The sequence below is a fragment of the Panthera pardus genome, unplaced genomic scaffold, assembly GCF_024362965.1.
Source record: "Panthera pardus isolate Hobbes unplaced genomic scaffold, ASM2436296v1 HiC_scaffold_11, whole genome shotgun sequence".
Lineage (NCBI taxonomy): Eukaryota > Metazoa > Chordata > Mammalia > Carnivora > Felidae > Panthera > Panthera pardus.
The window spans coordinates 62,328,273-62,346,691 of NW_026526666.1; the positions used below are offsets into that span (position 1 = coordinate 62,328,273).

Genomic DNA, 18,419 nt, shown 5'->3' on the forward strand with positions numbered 1-18,419 from the left:
TAAAGTAGAATTTTCAGTACTGCTAATCAGCCAACCAGACCAATTGTTAGAAAGTGTTAGTACCTCTTTTCAGATTTAGAAAGATGCCTGTTTGAAATGCCTAGACTTTCTTTTCTGGGAGAGCACATGTTTAAATTAAGGACATTTGGATTTCCATCTCTTGATGTTAACACACGTAATGTTGTCTTTAGAATCAAATATGGAGCTGTGAGTACATAAGCTGCTGGACGTTAGAGTCTCGTTAATTCAGATAATAAGTAATATTCCCTAAGTCTGACCAAAAGGGATCTCGGGTCTCATTTTCAGGGGTTAAGCTAGCACTTAACCTTGCTATATGTTGCCTGTTCCAGAGATGGTTGTCCCCTGATGAGTGTTGATTTCTCAAGCACTTTGAAAACCTATAGGATAATAATTCTTAACACTTGTGTGTGTTTTTTAAATTCTTTTTAACGTTAAATTATTTTTGAAAGAGAAAGAGAGAGACAGAGTGTGAGCAGGGGAGGGGCACAGAGAGAGAGAAACAGAATGTGAGGCAGGCTCCAGGCTCTGAGCTGTCAGCACAGAGCCCGAAGCGGGGCTCAAACCCACAGACCGTGAGATCATGACCTGAGCTGAAGTTGGACACTTAATCGACTGAGCCACTCAGGCGCCCCACACTTGTGTGTTTTAACTCTACAGAATGTTCATTTAAACCAGATAAACAGTTGTTTGTCCTTCCTTCCTCCTCATTCTTAAACTATTTAGAACAGCAAGTCTTACTTGTGGTACACTTACTGGCTTTCAGCCAATTCAGAACTTTGTCAGATTCCATGTGTTTACAGAATTAGGTGGCATATTTTAGTGGTAAGATTATGAGACTCAAACCTGCTGGTTGTTCACTCTTGGTGGATTGATGGACAGACAGGCCTGGAGGCCCAGGTCCTCCTTTATGGAACAACTGTGTAAAAAGACAGAAGGGAAAGGACAGAAAAGGAAACATGGAGGGGGCCTGCCTGTCCTCCCTTGCTCCGTCAATGCACAACGGCTGTGAGCTGGCTGAGCCGCCTCCCGCCCTGGGTGACGGGGAAGTTTAGTCTTTGCAGATTTAAGCCTTCAGCCACTGAGGCTAACTGCGTGGTTTTGGTGAAGCAGACTGGAATCGTGCGACTTATTTCAAATACGTTCAAGTCTTCAGTTCATTTCAAATATGCTCAAAAAAAGTTTTTTAATCTATAGATCCACTAAACTTGTAATAATCGAGAGACTGCTGCTTTTGGCAGAACGCTATGTGATCACTATAGAGGTAAGCCTCTTTTCTTTTTAAAGCAACTTTATCATCCTGTCGTTAGACTCGTGTTAGGTGTGTACGTTGGAGACTTAACAGTGACGCTGTGCGTCTGACTTGTTTGACTTCTATTTTTTCAAGGATTTTTACTCTGTTCCACGAACTATTCTACCTCATGGTGCCTCATTTCATGGACATCTTTTAACTCTCAATGTCACGTATGAGTCTACCAAAGATACCTTCACTGTAGAGGTAGGTTTACGTTAAGCCCTGTAGCCATTTCCATACTGTCTTGATTCCTTCCCACGAGCACTGCGGAGCGGGATAGCTCCATGGGGAACTATTCTGCAAGCTGTTTAGCAAACAAATATAGACTAAAGGCCTGCAGCGAAAGGGAACTGATGGGTGTACAGAGGCACATGAATAAGTATATAATATAGCATCGGGTGGTGATGAGTGTTCTGAAGAATAAGAATAAAGAAGAATAATTTGGTAGAGAGCCAATGCGTATGTGTGAAATGTCATCAAATGGGCAGGGAAGTTCTCTCCGAGGTGGTGACATCTGAACAAAGGTGGAACGAAGTGACAACAAATAGTTTCTGCGGAAGAGCATTCCAAGCAAAGGGAGCAGCAGGTACTGAGGCCCTGGCGAGGGACTTGCGTGGCTCCCTGAGTGACAAGCAAGGTGGCTGGTGTGAGGGGAGTGTAGAGAGAACGGGAAAGAGTGGAGACGGCAGCAGCAGAAGGACTCGAGATTTGATTCACAGGAGATGGCGAGGCATGGGGGGTGGGAAGACGGGACATTGAATTACTGCGGAAGGGAAGCCTTACAGGGCGGGGAGTTTTGTCCGTGGGTCCTCTGCTCTGTTCCCAGCTTCTGGAACAGTGCCTGGCACGTAGTCCGTGCTCACTAGCAGTTGTTTAAACGGACAAGTAAACAAAAGACTCCCAACAGCGTTTAATTTTGTCGTACAGGCTCACAGTAATGAAACCATAGGGAGCGTGCGATGGAAGATAGCCAAGCAGTTGTGCTCACCTGTGGACAACATACAGATATTTACGAACGATAGTCTGGTAGGTTTAAACCCACACTCTGTGGCCCTTCAGCCCGCCGTCAATGCCTTCCTCTTCCTGCCAGTAACTAAGAAACCACTTTTCGCAGCTGACCGTGAATAAAGATCAAAAGCTCCTCCACCAGCTGGGCTTTTCTGATGAACAGATCCTCACGGTGAAGACTTCGGGCAGCGGGACCCCATCCGGCAGCTCCGCGGACTCCTCGACCAGCTCCAGCAGCAGCGGCAGTGGGGCCTTTAGCTCATCGTACGCCATGGAGCAGGTACGGGGTGCCGGAGTCAGGTGACCAGTCAGAATTTAGGAAGCCCCCAGAGACTTGGATGACCGGGTCCTCTTCTCCCAGACACGTCCTGACCAGTCACGATGAGGTTCCTAAGGGAATGAGCGTAGACAGAGGAGAGGCCAAAGGACCGAGCCAGGGAACTTCTTTGTATAGAGATCGAGGGTGAAGAGGACCCAGCAGGGGAGACAACAGAAGAGCCAGAGAGGAAGGGGAAAGCCAAGCGAGTCCTGACAGCCGAGTGAAGACAGGGTTGCAGCAGATTGTTGACTGTACCTTTAAAATACACCTAAAACCTAGTTAGTGTCATCTGCCTCCATGGCTTCCACACCGGTCCAGGCCCCCGCCATGCCTCGCCTGGAGTGTTCCAACAGTGCCTCCCTGCTCTCACGGCTCTGCCCCTAGACCCGTTCAGTCTCTTCTCTGTACAGTGCCTGGCAGCCCGGGGTCTTTTTAAACAGCAGTCATGTTGTGCCACCCTCAGCCCAAAGACTCCCAGGACTTCATCTCAGAGTAGGAGCCAGGGTCTGCCGGGCCCCACAGGGCCAACCTCACAGACCTTCGTGGAACCTCTCTGATCTCTCCTCCCTTGGCCCCGCCTCGCTCCCACCCCTCCAGCTGCACTGGCCTCCACGTTGGTCCTCAGACTTAGCAGCGTCCGTGCACTTGCTCATCCCTGTGTCTGGAACGTTCCTCCCCAATATCCAGGTGGTCCCCTCTCACGTTCTTCGGCTCTCACTCAAATGTTGCCTTCTTGGTGGCAATCCTATTTATGTTCTTAGCTCCAGCCCTGCACTTCGTATCTCCCGTCCTGACTTAACGTTTTCTTTAACGTACCGTGTGTTTTATCATATGTAATGTCTCTCTCTCCCCAGTGAAATATAAACTCCATGAGAGCAGACTTCTGCCCGTTTTGCTCACTGTTGTATCCCCAGCACCTAAAACAGTGCCTAGAACATAAAAGGTACACAGTCAGGATTTTTTGAGTGATTTCCTGAAATCAGCCCATGTACTTTGTACCCTCTCTGTGTCAGGACCGAGCTTGGCACCAGAGATAAAAACCAATGAGACTGGTTGTGCTTCTTAGCTTTTACAGTCCAGCAAGGAACATCACACCAGACCTTATGTAAAGGTATTCTAATAGCATGTGGAGGTTTTTTTTTTTTTTTCATATTTGTATATATGTACACATATTGCCTTATTTCCAATTAAAAGATCTTTGTGTATTATGTTTTTTTACCTTAGCATAATCTTGCCATTGATCTCAACTCCTCAGGGTCAGTATTAGTATAATGTGTTTGTTTTTTAAGTAACCGTACTTATAGTAAGAATTTAAGGAAGATCCCATTCAAGAGTAGCATTATGACAGTTAATTAACAACAAAAAAAATGTACAAACATCCTTTTACTTTATTGCACTTTGCAGATTTTGGGTTTTTTTTTTTTACAAATTGAAGGTTTGTGGCAACTCTGCACCAAGCAAGTCTGCTGGTACCATTTTTTTCCAACAGCATTTGCTGACTTTGTGTCTCGGTGTCACGTTTTGGTAATTCTCACAACATTTCAGACTTTTTACTATTACATTTATCATGGCGACCTGTGGTCCCTGACCTGTGATGTTACTGTAATTACTTGGGGCACCACGAACTGTGCCCATAGAAGACGGTAAACTTAGTAAATGTTGTGTGCGTTCCGACTGCTCCACAACCAGCTCTTCCCCTTCTCTCTCCCCCTCTCCTCGGGCCTCCCTATTCCCTGAGACAACAGCAATACTGGGATCAGGCCACCATTTTAATAACCCTGCTGTGGCCCCTGGGCGTTCAGGTGAGAGGAAGAGCTGCACGTGTCTCCCTTTCAGTCAAGAGCCAGAAATGACAAAGCTTAGTGAGGAGGCCGAAAGCTAGGCCTCTTGCACCGAACACTTGGCCAACTCTTGAGTACAAGGGAAAGTTCTTGAAGGAAATTGAAAGTGCTACTCCAGTGAGCTCCCAAAGGATAAGAAAGGGAAACAGCCGCATTGCTGATACGGAGAAAGTGTGAGTGGCCGGGATGGAAGGTCAGACCATGCCTCAGCATCCAGAGCCTGATCTGGAGCAAGGCTCTAACTCTCCTCACTTCTTGGGAAGGCTGAGAGAGGTGAAGAAGCTGCAGAAGGAAAGTCTGAAGCTAGTAGAGGTGGATTCACGAGGTTTAAGGAAGAAAGCCGTCTCCATAACATGAGATTACAAGGGGAAGCAGCAGGTGCTGCTGTGGAAGCTGCCGCAGGTTCTCCAGGAGATCTGGCTCAGAGAATTCATGAAGGTGGCTGTACTACGCAACAGATTTCAGTACAGATGAAAGAGCTTCTATTGGAAGAAGACGCCATCCAGGACTTTCCTAGCTAGAGAGGAGTAGTCAGTGCCTGGCTTCAAAGCTCCAAAGCACAAGCTGACTCTTGTTAGGGGCTAATGCAGCTGGTGACTCTAAGTCAAAGCCAGTGCTCCTTCACCCCTGAAAATCTTAGGGCCATTGGGAATGATGCCTAATCTACAGTTTCTGTGCTCTATAAATGGAACGACAAAGCCTGGATGACAGCACATTTATTTACAACATAGTTTGCTAAACCCACTCTTGAGACCTGCTACTCAGGAAAGAAGACTCTTTTCAAAATACTGCTGCTCAGTGACAGTGTTCCTGGTGACCCAAGAGCTCTGATGGAGATGTACAATGAGGTGAATGTTGTTTTCGTGCCGGCTAACCCAGTATCCGTTGTGCAGCCCGTGGATCAAGGAGTCATTCATTTCCACTTTCAAGTCTGAAAGTCCTGAGGCTATAGCTGCTATCCATAGTGATTCCTCTGATGGATCTGGGCAAAGTAAATTGAAAAACTTCTGGAAAGGATTCACCATTAAGATGCCATTAAGAATATTTGTGATTCTTGGGAAGTGGTCAGAATATCAACATTTGCAGGAGTTTGAAAGAAGTTGATACCAACTCTCATGGATGACTTTGAGGGGTTCAAGACTTCCCTGAACGAAGTAACTGCAGATGGGGTGGAAAGAGCAAGAGAACTAGAATTAGAAGCGGAGCCTGAAGATGGGATTGGATGGCTGCAATCTGATGATAAAACCTGAACAGAGGAAGAGTTGCTTCTTATGGATGAACAAAGTGGTTTCTTGAAATGGAATCTACTCCTGTGAAGATGTGAATATTTTTGAAAGGACAGCAAAGGATTCAGAGTATCACATAAACTTAGTTGATAAAGCAGCGGCAGGGTTGGAGAGGACTGACTCCATTTTTTTAAATGTTAATGTATTTATTTTTGAGAGAGAGGGGGAGGGAGGAGACGAAGACTCCCAGGCAAGCTCAGCACTATCAGTGCAGAGCCTGATGTGGGCCTCGAACTCATGAACCATGAGATCATGACCTGAGCTGAAACCAAGAGTTGGATGCTTAACCGACTGAGCCACCCAGATGTCCCGGATTGACTCCACTTTTGAAAGTTTTGTGGGTAAAATGCTATCAGATAGCCTTGTGTGCTACAGAGAAATTGTTCGTGAAAGGAAAAGTCCATCAGTGCAGCCAACTCGATTGTTGTCTTATTTTAAGAAATCGCCGTAGACACCTCGGCCTACACAGCCGCCACCCTCACCATTGGCAGCCATCGACATCCAGGCAAGACCCTCCACCAGCAAAAAGATTACGACTCGTTGAAAGCTCACATGATGGTTAGCATTTTTTTTAGCAATAAAGTGTAATTAAGACACGATACATTGGGTTTTTTTTTTTTTATATAATGCTACTATACCCTTCATAGACTACAGTAGAGTATAAACGTATATGCACTGGGAATCCAAAAACTCACTCGACTCGCAGTATTTGCTTCTTGCTGTGGTCTGGAACTGACCCTGCAATATCTGAAGTATGTCTGTACACAACATCTTCAAGCTTAACATTTTCAAATTATCTCCTATTTATCCTGAATTTATTAAAAACATTCCTTTGTATAATGACATTCTGTAGCGATGTCTAGTTTCTTAACTTTATAACCAAAAAATAGTACTTTAATCACATCTAAATCTCTTCTGCGTGTTGTGTGTGTTTATACATTTGTACTACTATAATTTTGCTCTTAAATCTTTCATTACCTTGTTTGCTCCTGATGAGCCATGATCAGCTTTTAATGGTGTCTACTCTCCATTCTGTTCATTATACCTGCCCATCATTATACCTCTCTTCCACTGCCTGCCTTTTGGTGCCTTAGCCCCTCACCTGCAGGTGGGTAGGAGAGAGCCCTGTAAGTAGATGCACTAGAAAGTAATGGTCCCGCCGGTCTGTTCCCAGGTGTTGCTCCGTAGGGCAGGTAAGCACGCTGTTCCCCTCAAGCTTTGTAGTGGCCAGTCTTTCAGAATTAGTCATTTTATTGTTGGCACAATATTTCTATTTGGTTAGAAAAAGAGAAAATTCTTTCGTCAGTTTGTATTTATATTTTGCTTTTTTCCTCAGGAGAAGTCCCTCCCTGGTGTTGTGATGGCACTTGTATGTAATGTGTTTGACATGCTTTACCAGCTCGCCAATCTGGAGGAGCCAAGGTATGATGGAAATATTTATGAAGCATGAAAAAGAGAAAGCTATTAAAGTTAGGGAGCCCAGCGTATTTTTACTTTACATCTGTCAGGAACAAATGACTTTGTTCTTGAACCTGACTTACATGACAAAACTTGTATTTGACAAATTTCAGGATAACTCTACGCGTACGAAAGCTTCTCCTGTTGATACCCACTGACCCAGCCATTCAGGAAGCCCTGGATCAACTTGATTCTCTAGGAAGAAAGGTATAAGCATCTTGGACAGTTACCTAACTGGCATGGAAATTTGATGTCATGATTCAGTAAAAATACAACCGGAAATCACTTTAAGGCCATGTGATACCATCTTTCCCATAACAGCTCTTCTTTAGAAAATTACTTTCACTGTAAATGGAAATCAGAACTTCATGTTGACTTTTAAGAGATCTAGAGTCAGTAACGACATCAAGTTTTAGAACCAGAAGAGATTTGAATATCATGTATTTCCATGTTCTTCTTGTTCTGTATTAAGAAACTGAAGCCCAGAGAGAGGAAGTGTCTTGTCCAAGATCAGACTCTAGTTCTGATTCAGCAAAGATGTTTTTCTTCTGTCATGATGCCTCTCTGAATGTGATTGTTGTATGTGTTTGAGTTGCTTGCATAATTATATCATTTCACTTTTTCCACAGCTGATATTTAAAGTTCATCTTAATTTCTAGAATGTTGTTCCTCAAGGATTTTATTATGTATTGAAATTGTATTTTGTCTGTAATAGTGTTTAATTATGTTCTCAATAAGTTCATGTGGAACAAAGCCGTTAGAAGGTATGAATTCACGTTACCAGTGGCTAAAGGTTTAGATCAGCTCGTGGTCTTGTCGTACACAGCTCAGGTATTATTTGTGGGGAGAAGAAAATTAACGTAATTCTAAAACATATCACTAGTACTGGCTGAAAACGTTTTCAAAACTACCACTTCTACAATCTTATCATTTTAATTACCGGTATTTAGTAGTGCAGATGTTAAAAACACGGAAGCAAATAAAAATGACCTTGCTAGTGTTGCCTGGAAGACATTCTCAGACGCATTCATGGTAGGGTTGGAACGCTGTTGAGCACGTACAGTTTGTGTGATGGAGTTTGATGTTTTGTTAGTAATTACAAAGCGATGTGTCTTTGAGGTTGATTTATAGAAGATTTCTTTGGTGCAATTATAATAAAGAGAAAAGAACGTTAGAATACGCATTAAGATGTGTTTCTCTCTAATTTGTGCTTCTAACACATATATTCTTGGTTTTCATTCTTGAAAAACTTAGAAAACATTACTGTCCGAAACGAGTTCTCAGTCCTCAAAGTCTCCATCCCTGTCCTCAAAGCAGCAGCATCAGCCAAGCGCCAGCTCGATTTTGGAAAGTCTGTTTCGCTCTTTTGCTCCGGGAATGTCCACCTTCCGAGTGCTCTACAATTTAGAAGTAAGAAGGCTCATTTCTTTTCGTTTCATTTGGACAGATTCGTTTTCGTTTGCAGATTCCTGCGTTTAGATACCAGAGATAAGTAAACAGGTTTCTACTTGTATTGGATGATCTGTGAAAAAATTAGATTTCAAAAAAAAAAAAGTAAGAAACAATATAAATTGAAACATTTTGTTGTTTTGGGGCCTTAGAAGATGCTCAGGCTTTTTTTTCACTTTATACCTATGTATGTTGCTATAGTTGAAAACATCATCTAAATAAATAGTGAGGAAGCCTTATGTAGTAAAATACGCCATCGTCTTCCTCTGGAAATTTAGCAAATTGTCTAACACGAGTTGTTATCCTCAGTCTTCTCATTACTAAATGCATCCTAACTTTTTAAAGAACGATTGTAATTTGTTGTTCTAAATGAAGCAGCGAGGGGGTGGTCAGGAAGTACATTAACCTTCTTATTTCAAGGTTTTAAAAAAAGGTTTGGAAGAATTTAAACAAAAGTGCATGTTTATTACCCTCTTTTCCCCAAAGTAGCTTTAAACTAGTAGATTTAGTTCAATAAACATCTGATAACTGTATAAGGTGTGCAAGTCATTGCGGTCGCTAAAGGATGACCACTGAAAAGGCAAGATATTTGCTCCAGAATCTTGAGTGAAACGTAAGGAGGCTACATCCTCTGAGTCTTGAGAGCAAAGCGTTGGGAGAGTGAGCAGGTGGAAATAGTCCCGTTCTTGGAGAGCGAAGGGTCAGGCCCTCTTGCCATTTTCGGTCTGGAGAAGATAAGGCCCTGAATGATTTTGCTTTGTCCCAAGTTTTATTTCATCTGACAGTCTAATTTGGAGTATGTAATTCTATTCATTCATTTTTCTGCATCACTTATTGCCTGTGTGTTCAAGCTGTGTTATTTCATATTGGCCTTAAAATAATCATTCTTGTGAAAAAAATACGTGGGGTTCGAAACGAGAAAATATTTAGCAAATGTTTTTAAGATAAAGTATGTCTTTATTTAATGTGGACATTTAAAAATATGTTTAATATTCCAAGGCAGAATTGCCCATTAATTTTTGGTCAATTTAAGCTTATAAATTTTTCAGTACTTGCCAGATTTATCATTTGCCTTTGAATGACTGTCTCAGAAAAGTTAAAGTGTAAACCTTAACACCCACATTTGAGAGCACCTAGAAAAACGGGATGGCATGACAATGAATCTGGCTTGTCACCAACTACCTAGGTTGCCACATCTTACAGCCTAAGGACAGTGGTTGTAAAATACCTCCAGCACAGTTTCAGGGAAATCCTTTGATAGGTTGTTTTTTGCTTTAACACAAAACATTTAGAAAACCTAATACTTTCAAAAGCACCTTTTTTTTTTTTTTTTTTTTTTTTTTTTTTTTTTTTTTACTGACTCCTGAAAGACTAATTTCCTTGCATTTCAGTCTTCCACTTACATTTGCCTACTAGGTAGCTTCAAAGTGGATATTCCAAATACCCATTCCTTTGAAGAAATCTTCCTTCTTTACTACATTGTTGTCCATTGAGCATGAGGAGTACGTGCATGTGGCTGTCCTCTCACAGGAAGGATTAGAAAAACACTGTAAAGGATTAGAAAAGGATTGTTAACCCTCATAACCTGAGGTTGAAGAGCCTGTTACCCAAAGAGCACTTTAGGAAGATAGCATCTGTAAAAAAGAAATCCCATGCTAAAAATCTATGCACATACGACCCATGGATTCATAGAAGCAGACTTTTCTAGAATTGAGAAGGATCTTGAATTGTATCTACTTTAAAAATACCTTGGGGGGGTGCCTGGGTGGCTCAGTCGATTAAGGGTCGACTTCAGCTCAGGTCATGATCTCGCAGTCCGTGAGTTTGAGCCCCACATCGGGCTCTGTGCTACAGCTCAGAGCCTGGAGCCTGCTTCGGATTCTGTGTCTCCCTGTCTCTCTGTCCCTCCCCCACTCACACCCTGTCTCTCAAAAATTATTAAATGTTAAAAAAATTTTTTTTTTAAATACCTTGAGGAAACTGAGGCAGTGGGTCTTTTTTTTTCTTTTTTTAAATTTTCAATCATAACTAAATAAGCAGTTGTTTACTAAGTCTCATACTAATAGTATGATTATTTACTAGAAATAATATCTGCCGTACCAGAATTTTCAGTTAAGCTTTCCTTTAGGTACATGTGTCAGTGTCATAAAAGGGGCATAGATGTAGGAGGGAGTTTGAAGTCACTTAGCCTTTTGGGTCTCAGTCGTGTAAAGTAAAACACATAACACCCGCAGGGTGAGATATAAGAGAGAAGGCATGCTAACAGCCTCATCCTCTTTTGTTGTAGGTGCTCAATAAATAAGAGTTTGAGAATCATTATTAGAGAGCTCGTCTAGCATTTTTTTAAAATATTTATTTTGAGAGAGTACACGCACGTGCACATGCATGAGTGAGCGGGGGAGGGGCAGAGAAAGAGAATACCAGGCAGGCTCCGCACTGCCAGTACAGAGCCCAACTGGGGGTCAGTCCCATGAACTGTGAGATCATGACCAGAGCCAAAATCTAGAGTCAGACGCTTAACTGACTGAGCCACCCAGGTGCCCCTCGTCTAACATTTTTAATGAATGGGCTATTTTATAAAACTTTATATACTTTTTCGAAAGCGTATCTAGCCTATCACACGGAATCTGAAGTGGGCTGGCTCTAGGCTCTGTGTTCAGCACAGAGCCCGAAGCAGGGCTCGAACTCATGAGCTGTGAGATCATGACCTGAATCGAAGTCAGACGGTCAACTGACTGAGCCCCCCAGGTGCCCCTGCTCTTGTCTAAGCCTGAGAGCCTGAGACATCCACTTTTGCTGGTTTCATGAAAAGAACACACCAGCTTTCTTCAACAAAACAGATTTCTCTTGCCAAGCGAATAGAACTTGGAAAACGTGAATATTTCCATTGCGACACGTTAGCCTCCTTATACTTCTGGGGGGCGGGGGGTGGGTGGGAACAGCATGCAGCACTTAAAGAGACTCAGACTCGAGTTATCTGATTCTTTTACTTAGTGAAGGAGTAATTTCTGCTGGAAATGTTGGGATGATTAATTGTATTTATCTGTTTTCAAGGTTCTGAGCTCCAAACTCATGCCAACAGCTGATGATGACATGGCAAGAAATTGTGCGAAATCCTTCTGTGAGAACTTCCTCAAAGCAGGAGGGTTGAGGTTAGTCTCACTGTGGTGTTACACGAGTTGCAGAGAACGGGTGTAGTTATCGTGGCTGGTTTCTCCTGCCAGGCCTTGCTTCTGCCTACAAGGTATTATGTGAAGCGTCACGAGAGGTATAATCAGGAGTGACGTTTCAGTCTTCGGAACGCCTGAATTCATTCTGTGCCTTTTGGTTCTTTGGAGAACCGGCAGAAGCACATCTCCTTCCCTCTGGTAGTGGAGGAAATTCTTGAAGAAGAGAGGAAGCAGATCTGTTTCTGTTCGTTCCCACCTCCATTTCACACCAGGTGAATGTGATTCCTGGGAACGCCTGCTGTACGAGGCACTCGTGCTGGGGATGCAGAGATAACTTAGATCTCATCCCTGCCCTAGAGTGGTTCATGGTTTTAGCAAAGAATAACAGTTATTGTAGGTCCCAAAACAGGCTAATAGAAAGTCCTTGGGGGCGGGGGCAGAGGTTATGGAAGATAGTGCTTAAGTGGTTAAATTTTCATGGGATAATAAGATTAGGAAGCGCTTCACAGAACATGGCGTTTGAGCTGGGAATTGAGAAGTGAGCAGTCATCCCCTAGGGGGCTCGTGATGAGAGGGCCCGCTAAGCCGGAGAGGACGGGGTGAGCACAGGCACTAAGGTGCGTGGCCTGTCCTGGGAACCACGGTAGCCTGGGGAGGTCCCGAGCACAGGCAGAAGGAGAGATGTATGTAAAGTAGGGCCACCCTGAGGAACTTCAACCTTAGCTTCTAGACCGGGGAACACAGGAGGTTTCAGAGCCAGGCGTTGCCTGGAACGCTCGCTTTGGCTGCAGTGGGGACGATGAGTAAATAGAAGCGGGAGAGGTAGAGGCAGGGAGAGCCATGCGGAGCTGTGTCAGTGGCCCAGAGCAGAGTAACAGGTTGTAAATGTAGGGCGCCGGTAACTGACATTTATAGGGTAACATGGGCAAGTCTTATGACTAGAAGTACCGGAGTAGATTTCACAATGGCCCTGTGATTCCTAGCCTGGGACAGTGAGCAAATGGTGAACATTTGGTCAGTGTGGGAAGTAAGCGTGGAAGGAGATGGAGGGCACGGGACATCAAGAGGGACGGACGTGGTTGGTCAGGTGAAGTGCATGCTTTGGCCGCGATGCCCTCGAGGGGAGTGGAGAACGGCATTGGAGACATGGAGGGGCCAGTGGTGTGTGAGTGGCGTTAGGGCACGAGTGTTCAGCCGTGAGCGTGAGGGCAGGAGGTGGAGTCAGACTGCAGGCCACTGCTTTACGGTGAGCAGAGAAGGAGGTGACAGTGACAGTGACCGGAAGAGAAGAATAGCTGAGGGGAAAGTTTGCTTTTCTGCCTTTGTTTTTATCTCGGGGAAGCCTAGGTTGCCTTTGCAGGCTGTCTTAAAAAGAACGACCAAAGGAAAAGGGATGATCCCTGGGGCCAAGTTCTGCTCTGGAAAGAAGCAGGCCTGCCGTTTCCTCAGGTGGGGAAGCCATGAAGGCCGGAGGACAGTTGAAGGAATTCCTGTGGGAGGCCTTGTGGGGAAGAGGCTGAGCCGAGACCTTAAAGGGAATGGGCCTGAAAGAACCCCCAAGCGTATGGAAGGCCTACCGCTTGGGGCTTTATTTGTTTTCAGAATCGCAGAGGTGTTCTCAGTGAACACTCATTTCTGATTACTCACTTCCGCTTACAGAGCTCTGGCGTAAAGGCGTTTTACTGCTGGCTTAGTTTTGTATGTCAGTTAACCTCCATGTCAGGCATTGTTCTGAACACTGAGAACAGAGCAGTGAACAGATTAGACAAACTCCACATCCTTGTGAAGCTTACCGTCTAGAGGGGGGAGATGAGCAGTAAAGAAATAAAGGTAAAAGCATATGTCGGGAGGTGAGAAGAGCTGTAGACAAAAATGAGACAAGCAAGAGGGGACGGACAGGGTTGTGATTTTCAGTAGGGTGATCAGGGAAGGTGTCACTGATGGGGTTATGTTTTACAAACATCTGAAAGAGGTGAGGAAACGAGACCTGGAGATCCCTGGGGGAGAGCCGTCCAGAAGGGCAGTCAGTGTGTGCCCCTGCGTGAAACAGACCTGGTACCTTTGGAGACCAGCAGTCCCGCGTGGTTGGGGTAGTGGGAAGGAGGCAAAACAGGGACACATGAGGCTATAGACATACCAGAGGTCAGCTTATGTAGAATCTTACAGGTTCACGTGAAGACTTTCTTCTCTGCAGGAAATCAGAGGCCGTGGAGGATTTTGTGCAAAGCAGTGCGATGATCTCACTTATATTTTAAAAGGATCACTCTGATCTTTTGAGAGTAGATTTTGGGGGTGGAGAGTCAAGAGTAGAAGCAGGAAGAACAGTTAGGAAGCTTTTATAGGAATAGAGATTGTAGCGGATGTGATAGCTTTATTGAGTTCACCAGTTCCAGGTATGTTTTTTAACTGTTAGTTCCAGTGATAAGATAACGGTTAATCAGTGAACTCACAGCAGTTAGCGAGAAGGAGGACTATCCAAATGCTCTATCTTTTTGCTAAGCAAGAAATCTAATGCTAAAGGGACCGGGAGGGTTATAGGTATCATGGGAAATCATTGCTAAAAATATATCTGGTCCATGTGTATGTAAGGACCTTGTAGAAATTGTAAGTAATTGATAACATTTACATGAGCAATTAATTACTTAGAGAAAATTTCCTATGAAAGAAATACAAGTCTTTATTTCATATTCTGCCCTTTTGTTTTCTTTTCTTTTAAGTTTGGTTGTAAATGTCATGCAGAGGGATTCCATCCCCTCAGAAGTAGACTATGAAACAAGGCAGGGAGTTTACTCCATCTGCCTACAGCTTGCAAGGTAGGTAAATACATCCTACTAGTCTCCCAAGGCAGTATTTTTCTTCCCAAGCCCTATCATTTTGAGTAGTTATGAAATGACCTCAAATAAATGTAGCTTTTTGTTTCCTTTGAAGATTCTTACTTGTTGGGCAAACAATGCCCACATTGTTAGATGAAGACCTCACCAAAGATGGCATAGAAGCACTTTCTTCTCGCCCATTCCGAAACGTCAGCCGGCAGACAAGCAGGCAGATGTCCTTGTGTGGTACCCCAGAGAAGTCCTCCTACCGACAGTTGTCCGTGTCCGACAGGTCTTCTATCAGGGTCGAGGAGATCATCCCTGCTGCGCGAGTTGCAATACAAGTAAGTGATCTGTGCATTCAAGCAGTGTGGCATCTTTCCTCTTTGAAGGAAGTTATTGATGTGAATATGGACGTGAATATGGCCTTCAAGGAACTTCCAGTGAGCAAGAAAGAGACCACTAGTGCAGAAATGACTGTCATTCAAGGCGGGAACCATCAAGGGTTGCGGGAGCGCTACAAGGGCAGAACATTTGCAGGCCTTCAGAATAAGAACAGTAATCGCCTTCACCCATGGCTGTCGTGGATGATTTTACATAGCAGGTGGCATTGGTGTTAGGCCTCAAAGACAGGAGAGATTACAGATGGCGAAGCATGGAGAATTGTTCCAGCAGGAGGGCAGGTGTGAGCAAAGGTAGAGAGGCAGAACAGAGCTTGTAGGGAAGGCCACGGGGTCGTTCACACAGTAGTGTGGGAGAGGAGAGTGGCAGGTGTCTGAAAGCCTGAGCGTGGAGATCAGTCTCTGTGTTACAGGTAGCAGAGAGATACTGAAAGTCTTTGAACAGTATGGAAGCATGAAAGAGGCTGTCCTTCTGGATGATCTTGGCGGAAAAGAGTCTCACAAAACTGAGACCAGTGAGAAGGTTCTGGAAGTCAGTAGAATAATCATGTTCCAGTACTACCTTTTCTCATGACTCTTTCCATACTTCTTTAGACAATGGAAGTAAGTGACTTCACGTCTACTGTGGCTTGTTTCATGAGGTTGTCATGGGCTGCGGCTGCAGGACGACTGGACCTCGTTGGGAGTAGCCAGCCAATTAAAGAAAGCAATTCTCTGTTTCCTGCTGGAATTCGAAACAGACTCAGCAGCTCAGGTACTGATTTAAAAGGACAGAGTAATGAGCTCGTTGGGCAAGAAAGAAGCTGTAAGAGTAACCTATGCATAGGCTTGTTCAGAGTCACGAGAAGAAAGCCTTTTCTCTTGCTTTTGAACATGAGTAAAAAGCCCATGAAGCTGTGCACTTAAGACTTGTGCACATTACTGAACTTGTGCCATACTTCATCGAAGAAAACAAGCATTGGTACGCAGAGAGTAAGTGGGGAAACCAAATCAAGCAGAGTTCTTAGCTCACTGAGGGTTGTAAAAGTGCCAAGAGGTGAATAATGGTGGCTGTAATAAAAACGCATCTAGAATTCCTACCTGGGAAAGTCATTTTCTTGATTTGGCTGGTTATTTTCTGCTACGCTTTTATGAATAGCTTTATTTCTCAGCTTCATTTGGTTTCCCTCTTCAGTTTGTGTGTGTGTGTGTGTGTGTGTGTGTACCTCAGTATAAAAGTTTCAAAAACGTATGGCATTCTTACAGTGAAGCGCAGAAATGTTAAATGTACACGCTTTTTGGGATTTTTCTGTACGAATAACCCATCTAGATCAGGATGAGGAACATTTCTAACATCCCCACAAGACTCTCTCATGCCTTCCAAACTGCACTGTTCTCCCTTCTGTCACCTCAAATGAGTTTCGCCTCATAAGTGCATATTTTGAGTGCCTCCAAATGTGTTTTAAAGCAGTCAGGGTCAGATAAAGTGATTAAGTGTCTCTTGTTTCCTAGACCAAAATGTCAGATTGCCTCTTCGCACCCTTTAATTTCACTTGAGGCTCCCGGGGCGCATTAAAAGGATGTTAGGGTACCGTGAGGGTCCTGTGGGGTCCGCAGTAACCTCCTGCTTGCCTTTTCCCAGGAAGCAATTGCAGCTCTGGGAGCGAAGGGGACCCAGCAGCCCTGCACGCAGGCATCTGCGTGCGCCAACAGTCTGTGTCCACCAAAGACTCCCTGATCGCCGGGGAGGCTCTCTCTCTTCTTGTCACGTGCCTGCAGCTTCGGAGCCAGCAACTGGGTATGCAGGAGGCTTGTTTTCCCTTCATCTCTTTTAGGGAAAGGCCAGGTTTCTGTTGGCCTTCATAGATAAGGTCATGCTAATAGAAATGGAAAAGGGGGGAAAGTTGGCAGGTGGAATAAGTAAGAATAGTGCTTAGAGTAGTTAGATTCTGAATAAGTATTTATTGAGTACCTTCTGTAAGCAGGGTTCCACAGTAGGTGTTGGAAGGGCACTATGCCTGCCCTCCAGGAGCTTACTGTCTAGTTGAGGAATTAAGACAACCCACATTTATAGCCCATGAACCATAGAACTAGAATTACATATCAGTCTCTAAACTGATGATGACTCTAGTAGTCAAAGTCACGAAACTTCAGATTTGCCCTTTTATCTTCATTTGTGGGCTTTGGCAGACTGGGGCTGTTATTGATCCTACTTTAATGTTAGAACACCGCAGGGTGTTCTCATCACACTCTCTTCTCTGTCTGTGCCCCTTCTCCCCATGATCTCATCCACCGTCACAGCCCCAAACTCCTTCCAGATGCAGATAATGTCTGAATTTGGAGCTCTGGCCTGGACCGCCGCCCCGACCCCTCCACTGGGCTCTTAGGTAGACTTCCCAGGCTTGACGGTTCCACAGCTGAAATGCTCAGCTGGCCCATATCACACACATTTACCAGCTTAGTTAATAGTGGCTTCATTCTTTCACTTGCTCTGGCCAGAAACCTTGCAGTCATCCTTGATTTCCTTTTTCACACCCATTTCTAATGTGTCAGCACATTCTCCTTCCAACTGTGTCTAGATTCCACCCTCTGGTACCACTGTCACTGTCACAACCCTCTGATCCAGCATCACCCCTTGCTTGGATTATAGCAGTAGCACCTTCACTAATCTCCCTGCTTCTACCCTTGCAGTTTACTCTCCACACAGTAACCAGAGTGGACCTCCTACCATGTAAGTCAGATTGTATCATCCCTCTGTTGAAAACCTGGCAGCGGCTTCTCAGGTCGCACTGAGTAAAAGCCAAATCTCAATTACTAAGGCATTCGAGGCCAGACAGAGTCCACCCCTTTGATGCCTCTGTGCCTTCACCGTCTACTGCTCTCCCCTCACTCCCTGTGCTTTGGCCACCCGGCGTCCTGGCTGTTCCCCAGCACTCCAGGCACGTTCCTGCCTCAGGACCCTCGCACCGGCTGTTCCCTCTTCCTGGTGTGTTCTTCCCCCATCTTTCCCACGTGGCTGTCTCTTCCTCATTTCCTGCAAGTGTGCTTAACCTCACCTACTTAGTGACATGTTGTTCTCTGCCCGCCTTTTTAATGAAGTCACAACCCTCCCCTCATCCCAGCACTACCTAAACTCCTTACCTTGTTTCTTCTTTATCGCTTACTGTTTTATAGCATAGAATATAATTTGTTTACTTACTATGTTTATCGTCATCATCCCTTCCCCATCTGGACTGTAAGCTCCACAGAGACTTTTGTCCATTTTGTTCCCTACTGAATCTCTCACACCCAAATACTGCCCAGTATGTAGTAGGCCCTCAATAAATATTTATTCAGCAACAAAGTCTTAATAGCTCCACTTTTAAAAATTGTACCAACCCATA

The 18,419-nt window shown here is 44.4% G+C and overlaps 1 protein-coding gene across 1 annotated transcript in view; it reads left to right on the plus strand.

Annotated features, from left to right (window-relative positions):
* The window catches only part of USP24 (ubiquitin specific peptidase 24), a 140,904-nt gene that overhangs the window by 69,030 nt on the left and 53,455 nt on the right, over positions 1-18,419 (plus strand). The window contains exons 25-36 of the mRNA XM_019449165.2: positions 1,216-1,282; positions 1,406-1,516; positions 2,240-2,338; positions 2,427-2,600; positions 7,103-7,188; positions 7,338-7,431; positions 8,479-8,634; positions 11,728-11,825; positions 14,561-14,656; positions 14,772-15,000; positions 15,652-15,811; positions 16,679-16,834. Of these exons, the coding sequence (XP_019304710.2) occupies positions 1,216-1,282; positions 1,406-1,516; positions 2,240-2,338; positions 2,427-2,600; positions 7,103-7,188; positions 7,338-7,431; positions 8,479-8,634; positions 11,728-11,825; positions 14,561-14,656; positions 14,772-15,000; positions 15,652-15,811; positions 16,679-16,834 (1,526 nt within the window). The remainder of the gene's footprint in view (positions 1-1,215; positions 1,283-1,405; positions 1,517-2,239; positions 2,339-2,426; positions 2,601-7,102; positions 7,189-7,337; positions 7,432-8,478; positions 8,635-11,727; positions 11,826-14,560; positions 14,657-14,771; positions 15,001-15,651; positions 15,812-16,678; positions 16,835-18,419) is intronic.